At 34.9% G+C, this 11780-nt stretch overlaps 1 protein-coding gene across 1 annotated transcript; it reads right to left on the bottom strand.

Annotated features, from left to right (window-relative positions):
• Window positions 1-836: 836 nt before the first annotated feature.
• Window positions 837-11503, bottom strand: TMEM244 (transmembrane protein 244). Its single transcript, XM_039381785.1, has 6 exons — window positions 11471-11503; window positions 7610-7695; window positions 7011-7084; window positions 3558-3683; window positions 1799-1843; window positions 837-931 (listed from the first exon to the last, which is right to left on the bottom strand). The coding sequence occupies exons 1-6, from the start codon at window positions 11501-11503 to the stop codon at window positions 837-839; spliced, it is 459 nt and encodes a 152-aa protein (XP_039237719.1).
• Window positions 11504-11780: the final 277 nt, after the last annotated feature.

Here is an 11780-nt window from a genome sequence, read left to right as displayed (position 1 = left end):
TATGATTAAAGACATAAAGAGTAACTTGAAGCCACTACTATGGTTTGTTGTTTTTAATTACCACTATGCATAAACTCACACTTTGGCATTGGCCACTGGTAGCTGAGGGAGAGAGAAACGGATATATAGAAAAATGCCTTTCAGTAGCATTTGCCTTCCCTCCCTCCAGCACAGCCAGACCATAAATGGATCCTTAGCCAAAGAGAAAATAGCCTGAAGCTATTGTAGAAAACACTTGTCTGTAGCATCCCTGGAAGGAAGAGGGTCAAACCAAACATTAGAGATTGTACCTCTCCCTCCTATTGTATTGGGCAGCTTTTAAGTGAGAGCTTTAAGTTAAAGATGGAATGACATGCAGAGGTATATGCTGTTCACTGATTCTTCTTTGCCAGGAGTTTGCCAGTAAAGACTGCTTTAAACCTACAGTGATTTATGCCAGATAGGGTGACTTTGAAGTTTTGCAGTGCTTGTGAGTGGTCAGACTGCAGCCTAAATTAGACTCAGCATTTCATGAAACACAACAGATAACAGGCACCCAAACATTACATTCAAACATATGTTTTCCTTTTCCTTGTAGGATTTTATAGGAATGTTGCATCATTGCTCTTATTCTCCTTATGGCTTCTTTCTTTTAAAACAGAGTGTATCTAACTATTTGATTAATGGAAAATGTACATACAAGAGCTGAACGTGATGACATTGGCATTGCAAAAAAACATAAGACACAAGAGGTCTGGTAAGATAAACATTAGACAGTTGCTATCTTCATTTTAATTACACTGTTAATGAAACCATAAAAATCATACAGATATAAAAGCAAGTTCTAATTTTCCTTTTCAAAAATCATCTAGAATGGGGTAAATGAAGTTGTCTTTGAACAGGCAGTATGCCAAAATCTGTCCTCCACAAATCATTGAAATTACTCCAGATCCTGAAAGAAAAGATATGGCTGTTTTGTATTAATTTTTATAGTGGAATACAAGCTTTATGATAAAACTTTAAACTGGCATTCTTTTTGTCTTCAATTTTTTAAAAAAATGGCCCATCTACTTAAATATTTTATTCAAGGATTTACGTACCCACAAAGATACGAGACCCAGCAGCTGCTGAGGCAAAACTAGTTGCAGGACAGAGAATTTATTTGCCTCTGTCCATCATTTAGGAATTTACTGCAGCTGTTGATCTTTGTTATCCATCATATAAGAAAGAAGAACAGAAGCCAGTCCTTTTCTCTAAACTATTTTTCAAGATAATCTGTTTTTCAAGTACAAATCTATGCTTTTAATTTTACAGAAAATTAAACATTCAGAAATGTACGTTTGCCATTCACTTTGAAGAAACATGATGACTGGAATTTTTCTCATCTATCTTAAGTACCTGTACATAGTTTTTATAAAACTTGCTTCTGGAAGTGTGTGGTTTTTCCCATTGATTGTAAAGGGTATCAAGGAAGACTAGTTTGGACAACTGTCTTTTTGACACCTGCATTGAGATAATTTGATTAGTCAGGACTTAATCATGACTTATTTCAAGTTATGTGTCTGCCGTTTGTTTGCAAGATTAACATAAGCTGAGCACATCCTGGTTTTAATAGAGATTTTTTTTAAGATGAGGCAAATGCTAGTCCAGCATTACTTATCTGTGTCATTAAAAGAAGTATAAATGAAAAGCCTATATTTCCTCTTTAAATGTTGAAAATTCTCAGATTAGTGAGGCAACAGACAGTTAATAGAAACAATTCATACTATAAATAGTACACAGATTCTAATAATTTAAACTTTAAAGAATGTCATTATACCTAACGCCAGCCACCAGTGTAACATCAGGGGGAATTCAGACATAACTGCAAGAAGAAGAAAAGTAGAAATGTAAATTTTAAAACTGTAAGAATTGGGATATGTAAACAGTGTACCATGTTATCAAAGGTCTGCTTAGTTATGTTTCATAGAGTATATATTTTACATGTATTGAAATGGCAAATGCTTTAGGTCCTGATTATTCAGATACCATACCATTAGGCTTAGCCATGTGAAGGATCCCACTGGAACACAAGTCTAAACCTAATAAGTGTGCTAAACCAACCTCTTAGACACCCTGCAGAAGAAATGCCTTTTTTATTACTTACCTGTGCACAGTTTAGCACTACTGTTACAATCCAAATAAATTAAGTAGCCTGACATTTTTGTGTAATGGCTGATGCCATGTGTGACAGACAGCTGGGGCTGCACAGCGCAGGCTAACACTATAGCATGGCATGCTCCCTCCTGGGCCAGGCACTGGCCCCAGCCACATGCAAGCTGACCCACATCTCCCCTCCATGATCAGCTGCAGGGCCATTATATGCCTCGATATTGCTTCCCCCCAAAAAAGTGACAGAACTGTAGAGGTAATAAAGTGGGCTGGGAGGCACACTGCTCAAGGTCAGCCAGCAGAGGTTTGGTTGGCCATCTGAAAGAAGAAATAACAAATCTGGGGCTGTTTGGACATCAAAATGCATCATCTATTTTAATGACAGATGCTATCTTCCTGTATAAATTATGTATAAAGCAGATTCTTTTGTAGTTTTTGTAAATTCTTTGATTTAAATACAGGAGTTATTAATGAGGAATAACAGTAGTTTAAATTCCAGGAAATCAAATTCAGTAGATGGGAAATTATGCTTAATTTTTTAAGATGAAGTCTCTGTTGGTCTCTGGCTTAATTTGTCATAGGAACTGGGGAATCTCCATCTGTCTAAAATGCTAGAAGACAAATGGACAAAGCAACAGAAAAGGGAAGATTGATTACTATGTAGTAGGAAAGTAGTCCTAATTTGTCAGTGGTGTTTTTCCTTTTTCTAAATTCTAGAATAATCATACTAAGCTCATTGTTACAGGAGAAAAGAATCCCCAATGGGGTCTGGCAAAGATAAAGTTAAATTATATTTCCTAATTAGCCGTAGAAGCATTCTGCTAAACATCTTGAGAAGAGGAAGCAGGTTACCAGGTGCTGGCAAAAAGTGATGATGAGTCTCATTTACAGCAGCTAGTTCTTTTCCTTTTCTTTCCTTTGAGGGAAAGAGTTTCGGGGGGGAAAGTTTTAATGATAAAATGCTTCATTTTCCTCAAAGAGATTTAGTTCAAAGATTTAACTCAAAACCTTTGCATTGACTTTGCTGAAGCCAAACTCCTTTTTACTCTGAACTAGAGTTAAAGTGTTAAATGAGTAGATCTTAAAGTGTCAGGACATGAACAACTATTAATTTTTTGATTTGAAATAACCCCCAAGTCCTAGATGCTGAAGTTGTATCTAGGCTGGATCTGTTTCATATGAAGTGTTAGACTGTGAACTGAACCTGTGATTTTTTTAATAACAAAATAGTGGTTTAAAATTCTGCAACAATCCAGAACAGGTTTAAATGGGAGGATTGATATACAGGCATGAGTCAAATGGATGGAAAATAGAGATATATATTTGTTTAGCTTTAAAGAATATTAAATTAGTCCAGTAATACAGTAGATGAATCATAGTTGACTTGTTGTGATACTATGCAAATATTTAGCAGTAAACTTTCTTACCAACTGAAGTTATGATGATATGAATAATAGTAACTGTTACAGCATAATCCCAAACCCATTCTTCCACAACCAGAGCAAACAGCAGACCACAAATGAAGAAAGTTATTTCCAATGATATCACAAGAACTGTAAAGGAAAATAGGATATTTTCATCAAACACAGTTTTGAAAGGCTTCCTCTCATATAAATGATAGCAATGCAATATAAAATGATAGCAATGCAATGTTAAAATACCTGAGATAGTTATGCAAATTTTCTTACATATCACTGAGTTCAGTTTTGGACCTCTCACTACAAGAAAGACATTAAGGTGCTGGAGTGTGCCCAGAGAAGGGGAAAAAAGCTGGTGAAGGGTCTGGAACATAAATCCTATGAGGAGCAGCTGAGGGACCTAGGGTTGTTTAGCCTGGAGAAAAGTAGGCTAAGGGGGGATCTTATTGCTCTCTACAAGTACCTGAAAGGAGATTGTAGCTGGGTGGGGACTGGTCTCTTCTGCCAGAGAGGAAATTGCTTTAAATTGCATCAGGAGAGGTTTAGAATAGATATTAGGATTTTAATTTTTTTTCACAGAAAGGGTTGTAAAGCATTGGAACTGCCCAGGGAAGTAGTGGAGTCATCGACCCCGAAAGTGTTTAAAAAAGCATATGGATATGGCACTTGAGGTTATGGTTTAATGGTGAACATGGTGGTGGTGCTGAGTTGATGGTTGGACTTGATGATTCTAAAGGTCTTTTCCAAGCTTGATGATTCTATGATTCTGTGAAGTATTATGCTTGTTTCCATTACAAAGATAATTTCTAATTTTGCCACATGGATTGTATCCTGATTTGCCTATAGACTTTAAAATGTCATCTATTTTATGTAAGAACATGAGGATTAGCAGGATTATGTCTATTGACAGGATTACAGATAATTTATATAGCCTAGAGGAGAAATTTCATGGAAATTTTCCTCAGGGACATATACACTCTTTGTATATGGTACCAAATAGATTTGGTTGATATTGACATAGGTAAAATTTTTCTCATCTAAAGAAAAATTTTGTGCTTAAGGGATTATGTTTGATAAGAAACTTCATAGCTTTGTCCCTTCATTTCATCATATATTTATATATTATATGTACCAGAATATATATATATCTCACAACAATTTAGAGAGACCTGCAAGGGGAGATATTGCAGAGAGCCTGGAAGGTGAGCAGAGGCAGTCCATCCATACAACCAGGAGCCTGGTTTTTCTTGGTGCTGATACCACGGCTGCCACAGCTATCATGCTGTCACTCTGCCTGACATTCAGCAGCTATCTCTGTGTTGTGTTAAACTGTGAATGGGGATTACCAGCACAGTGATAATAACAAAATTATGCTGCCAAAATGGACTATTAAAGTTATCTGACCAAGAAAATTCCTTCTCTGGGTGACAGAATGGTGCATTTCTGTCCCCTGATGCTTTCTCTGGAGTGTGTTGAACCATGCCATGCCACCAGCCTGTGGTGACCACCTCCTCTGACATGGGATGCAGCTCTGTAGAAATCATGGCACAGGCAAGCCAGACCTGTTCTGTGGGCAGGAAAGCACGGAGGAACTTCACATGGCATTTGGTGACCTGTATTCTTCAACACATCAAAGGAGTGGTGCTTAGCTGTCAGCTTGTTTACTTGCTATTATGGGTAACAGGATCAAACATTATCACTTTATGGCAAAGTTTGATTTTATGCTGTGTGGCAATCTGGGATAATAGTGGGTTGAATGGGAAATGTGTGATGTCTCTTCTAGCTCTAGTCCTGATTTCCCATACAATAGGACATAATTGTGAATTTGTAATTCATAAAATTGTCCATCTAAATGCAATTTGTTCTTCATTTTAAGCACACAGGCTTATAAAAGCAACATTTTTATTTGAATTATTTATTTGTTTTTCTTACCATTGCAGTAACATAATACCTATGATTACTGTAGCTGACAGTAGAGAAACCATATTTATTTTTTTCAGTGTATTTAATTTATACAGTGAAATTTAATTTGGCAGCATTTTGTGCCTTTCTATTTTATTCTTTTATTTATAGTATCTATTACTTCCTATTGTGTTATGGATTTCTCACCCAGTAGTTTAAAAAAAATAAGAAAAATTTAACTGGAAAAACTCCACATGGAAAGTGGGAAATAACACTTTAAAAATGTTTTACAATGTATTATAGTATTTTTGTTTACTATATTATATTTCATGAGATAGTATTTCTTTAAATTATGCTTGGTGTAGACAAATGCTCTAGGAACTTCTCACAAAACTGGGTCAGAAAGGATACTTCACTTCTGAGCTGACTTCCATCTTTATTCTGAGGTTGTCTTAAGACATAATTCTGTTTTTAACGAGCATGAGAGAAACTCTGAGTAAACTAATTCTCAATTTGCAACATCATTCAGAGATCTTAATTCTGACTTTATTTCCTTAGACATTAATCAGATGCTGTTGAGTTTTGCGTTTCCATGTTATTTCATTGGGTGGACAGAAGGAAGGGTGGAATACTAACTGTTTGCATGACATAGCTGCTGTCTTTGGCATATACACATGTTGCATCAAACTAACTGATAAAATTTTTAGGGAAAAAAATCATATTGAGATACAGTAATTACATTAGGGCCCTGAAAATTAATTCTAATGGAATATGCTTTAATTTTCTTTTCCACTGCTATAACAGAAATGTTCTTTCTTTGTCTGAAATCAGACAAAGTATTGACACTGTACAAACAGCCATGCATTTTTATTACTCTTTTAACCTGATGAACTAACCAATTTACTTTTGAGCTTTTCTTGCTTTACTGATGGGTTATGAGGTTTGCCTTTGTAAAATAGATTAAAAATCTGGTAAAATTTTATGTATGCGTGTAATTTTTTAGGACTGACAGTTTAGGAAAAAGAATATAGTTTGAGAGCTTCAGAAAAAATGCCGAAATTTGTGTTAGAATATATAAAGATGTTTAGGGATTGAGCTATAATCAAAACCTTATATTTTAATGCCCACTGTATTCAAGCATCACCAAAGCAAAATTTCAATTTGTTGAACATGACCTACTCCTCAGATCTGGATCCAATGATTCATAAGGAATATGCTGTAGTAAGAAAATTAAATTAAACAATTTTGTGGAGGAACTTGATGGAAAATAGGTAATTGTTCTGCAATGAAAATGAAGCATCCTGGCAAAGTAGAATGTTTCCTTCAGATGATGTGAGATCAGAAGAAGAACTCAACAGAAAGCCTAAAAATTACTTGAATGTTAAATAGCAGTACAGAAATGAGAAGTGCATAAACATTTAATTGCAGTGTAGTTAAAATACAGAAATCATTGTTGTTATTAAAACAGCTTTAAAATACTGTCCATTGGAAGACAAGTTTATATCCAGATATAATATATATTTTTGACTGAGGGGAAAAAAAGAAACAAACTTCAGTTACCTAAATAATATGGGTTAATCCATGAGGGATTTGTCTTAAAATCAAAAGGTGCCAAACCATCCAACATTTTAATCCTGTGAAAACAGAATGAATAAATTTAACCAGAGAGTTTAGTAATGTCTTAATGACTATATAACATATTATGGGTGTTTTTAAATGGGATTTCAAATTGAATACTCTTCGAGTACCATTCTAAGTTGTGGTTTTGTCCTTGCCTACTTTTATTTATGACATTTGGCACTACACATGCTAACCGATAACTTCCAAAGGGAGTATAATTTGTCTTTTTTATTGACTATAAAATCTTTCTTTTCCTTTTTTTATGTCATCTTTTCTCTTACGTTCAATAATTTACATGGTGCAAGTGCAAGCAAGTATATTAGAACCAACATTTTATATTTTGAGTCTCTATTTGCAAATCTGTGCATTTGAAAGAAGGTTCAGGCAAAAAAATTTAACTGAATTTGAAAAATATGTTCACAGGATAACTGGGATTGGATGCCTCCAGTTGGGATGCTTCCTTTAAACAGGCATATCTCTACCCATGATATCCAATTGCTGTATACCAGCATATTAGACTAAAGAAAAGGAAATCTTACTTGAATACTGCGAAGCACACAGATAGGACCACATAGTACACAGTGTAGAAAACTACTATGCATATCAACAGGTTCACCAGAACAACCTGCAAAAGGACATAAGACAGGAAAACCTAAATGCCATGTTTACATCAGATATTGTCAGAAAACAATTCTAGATTTCTATCATTCATAATGTGAAAAAAGAATTGTAAAATGAAATATTTAGGCAGAATTTTTGCTGTAGCTAATTACAGAAAAGTACTAAAACCTCTTTGGTACATTTCTGCTCCTAATGTGGTTACAATTTATGGCTTTTTTTTAATCATATATTGCTGTATACCCATTATATATTGAATTTATATGTCTTCAGAAAATGAGGACATTTCTTGACAGTTATTACACTCTTTCTATATGGTTGTTTTCTTCTCTGCCTATCCCCTCAATCCAGCATCTTCTGATCTACTTTCCTCTAAAAAAATACAGATAGAAAGAGGTCATGAGAAAGACAGTGTCTGTAGATAGAATTGCTACCAATTTCATATTGTCCATCTTCAATATTGTGCTACATGATGATTTACAATGGAAGGATGGGCGCCTGTATTTTGCTTTTTTATATTAAAGCATTCCAGGTTTTGTTTTAGAAGTAGACTATTTTATAAATTCTTAGCCCAGGTACAACTCATGTAATGAGTTAAGGCTTCTTGCCCTTTCTCCAATTTGGCTGTCAAATATTTGAAACCAGCAATATGTGTTTAGATCTCCAAACTATCAACCATTAAACAATAATGATCTAAAAGGAACATAATTATTACAGTGATTCCATTATTAAGTTAACACACTTGGATGTATAAATATGGGCCCTAAGCCCATACATTTTAGTCTGCTCTGGAAGATGCCATGCTGAATTTCCCTTGAGATAAATGGAATTGAGCTAACAGCAAGAGAGTTTGAAAGTTTTGATGTTTTACAGGAGTTCTTCTCTATGTTGATCAAAAGTAAATTTAAAATGGAAAAATGAAGACTACGATAATGAAATGTACCAAATACAGGTATTCATTCAGAATTAAATCTATGAGAAGTGGCTGTGCCTAAATGAAGTAGTAAAATAACGAGGACTGTATCAAAATGGCAAGCAGAGACTGTAGACTGCATGTAGTGAAATATTATGTCAATGCAAAATAAGCCAATATTTACCTCTTTGAATAGTGACACCATATTTACAATAGGAATGAATTTTATAAAAAAATAGGTAACAACTAATAGAGAATAGGACGCAGTTCTGAAGAAAGGTGAAAGGAATCATGTATATGTAGGTTGGTTTTAGGGACCGAAGTAGGGGAAAAAAAAGAATTGCATATTCATAGTAAAAGCAAGAAGAAGTATTTGGAGAACAACTAAGACTAAAGGAATAAAACCAAAAAAGAAATATATAAGATACTGTGAAGTTTCACAAATAATTTCCACTTTGCAATGCTTGAAAGAGACCCGCTCTTTTTATTTATTTACCTTTGTTCAAGTTTTTTTTCAAAACTGGCTATTGAGTGAGTGCCCTTATTGCCATAGATTTTGAGGATAAATTTGGGTGATGTTCTTGACACATTATTCAAAATTAATAATTTTTTTTAGAGAAAATTTAAGGTATAAAATATTTTTAAGTCTTCATTTTTAAATAAAACACAGTTGCCAGGTGAGATTGCAGTGAAAAATGTAAAACATAAGCCAGCTTTAAAGTGCAATTTCCATTTTGATTTAGTTTGTTCTATGCTGGTAAGTGGAGCCCTTATTCAAGGAGGCAGAGACTAGAACGTTAGCTCCTACTTCAGATGAACGTTAGCTCATACTAGCTCATATTTATGAGTTTCTCTTGCAATATTGAGACACAAAAAAAGCCCTTAAGGCTTTGGTGCTTAAGGTGATTTTGGTTTTTGTTGGTTTTTTGTTTGTTTGTTTTTGTTTTGTTGTTGGGTTTTGGTGGTTTGGGGTTTTGTTGGGTTTTTTTTCTGTCAGCAATTTTTAAAGTAATTTAAAAAATTAAAAAGCTACACAGAAAAGACACAAAAGGGAGCTGATGGCTAGAAATGTTTGGGGGTTTTCTTCAGTAGGACTACAGCCCTAAAGAGGTCAATCTGTTTATCTCTGCGGGATGATTTGATTACGATGGATAAGTACCTTCACAGGCAGAAAAGACCAGGTACTTAAGGGCTCCTTAATCTATCAGAAAAGCCACAAGAAGTAAACAGCTACAAGTGTTAGCTAGACAAATTCAAAAGATGCATGAAGAAAATGTTGAACTGTAAAGGCAATTAGCCAATGCAATAAACTGCCTTTGGAAATAGGAGATCCTACAAAGCAAAAGCAGATGCCTCTGTGGATGAAACTGCAACTCTAATGCTCACTTCTGGTCTTGGTTGTGTGAGTGGTTATGTGGTGGATAATGAACTTACAGAAGCATTCAACATTGACAGAAGTGGGGATACTGTGAATTTAGCAAACTAATTATTTTTATATTGCTAAATGTTGTAGTTGCTAAATATTGAGTAGTGCATGTATGTCCCACAAGAAAAGAGAGTAAAGAGTTTTATTTTCTAATGATATAGAAGGGAAAGCCATCATGCCTGTACAAACAGATATTTGTCAATAAGAAAATGTCCAGGATAGACTTACTCTTTTCTTTTTTCCATACATCAAAACAAAGACAAGCAAAAACTGAGAATGATTAATCTCTTCAGCCAGGTTGGTCTGAGGGCTAAATACAGGTCTTTTTCACTGTCTGTAGTCTTATTCTAAATGAAAATTGTCCAAATAACCCATTTGATCCTTTCTTTTCCACAGTGCACACCATTACTGCAGTAATGTTAATTGACTACAATGATGTGCTAGTTGCAAGTTTGGCAGCCATGCTGTCTCTTCCTCCCCTGAAAGTAATTTTAAGCACTGAAAGGTTAATCTTTGGCACATATTTGGTGGGAATTATTTTCATTCCACTGCTCTGAGCAGTTGCACTTTTCATGTAATTCTCCTTTATCCACTGCCCCCCCTCTTGCAACTGCCTCTGTGAAGCCTTCTCTGCTCTAGATGTAGGTTCCTACTGTAATAAAAGTGGGGAGACAGGACTGAAGGGAAAAATCACAGGACTGAAGGACGGCTGTCAGCCGATGACCTGTTGACCTCTAATTACAGTAGTTGAATTCCTAGCCTTGAAGTCAGTGACAAACTTTCATTGGCATCAAAGGCACAGGAGTTTTCTCTTTGTACCCAGAATATTCTTAGGCCCTATCTTAGGGAGGTAGTGAGGTATTAAGTATAGTGTGCTTTGCTCAGTTGAGTAAGCTAAGGAAATGCAACTAACATGAAAATGAAAACACTTTGAAAATTTTCTAGTTGTATCATATTCTACTTCATTTTTTATTTGACTTTGCCACAGATATTTAAACATACATTTTTTAAATCTCAGAATACTTCCTGTTTTCAAACTATTTTCCCCTTTCCAGGTCTTCTGGTATTTCAAAGCAAAAAAACCACAAGTTAAAAACTACAGAGTTATTTATTATATGTCAAAACAACTTAAAGGAACAATCTTAGGAAATCACTGGTGACATCAAATGTAGAATTTCATTAGACATTTCTAAGAATTATATCTCATAAATGGGACAATACCACATATTTTAAAATCCTTTTTATAAAAAGCATTTTGCGGTACTTACTACCAGCACTATAGTATAAAATGTCCTTTTAATTTTGGGTTTTCTCAGGAAGAGAACATTAAAGAACAGTCTGTAAGAATGAAAGCAACAGCTCATTCAAGCCCCGCAGTAGTTTTCTAATTCTCTAAATACTATCTGGTGACATACAACACTAAATAAACTCAATTCCCTTTACCTTGGTTTCAGCAGTTTTGACCTTGAGAGCCATGGACACATGATGAGTGAAAGGAAGTGCTGTTGCTATATTCTGTATGCCAGCATCGGCAGGAAGAAGCAGCTGGTTTTCACCCCAAAATACATTTTATAGGTAAGTATAGGGCAGAGTGAGGTGAGTTGATTGGATTAAACTGAATTGAGACAGAAGACATCTGTGAGTTAACTATAAGCCGCTGAAGAGCAAAGAGAAAATCCTACTAGCTCTTTTAATGCTCATACTTTTGTAGCTACAGTCAGCCAAAGCATATCTGTAATATAACTTGGCTATT

Source organism: Pipra filicauda, unplaced genomic scaffold (assembly GCF_003945595.2).
Source record: "Pipra filicauda isolate LSUMZ 115617 unplaced genomic scaffold, ASM394559v2 scaffold23_size5868930_pilon, whole genome shotgun sequence".
Taxonomy (NCBI): domain Eukaryota; kingdom Metazoa; phylum Chordata; class Aves; order Passeriformes; family Pipridae; genus Pipra; species Pipra filicauda.
The sequence above is the reverse complement of the archived record's forward strand: the minus strand, read 5'-3'. Positions and strand labels throughout refer to the sequence as shown.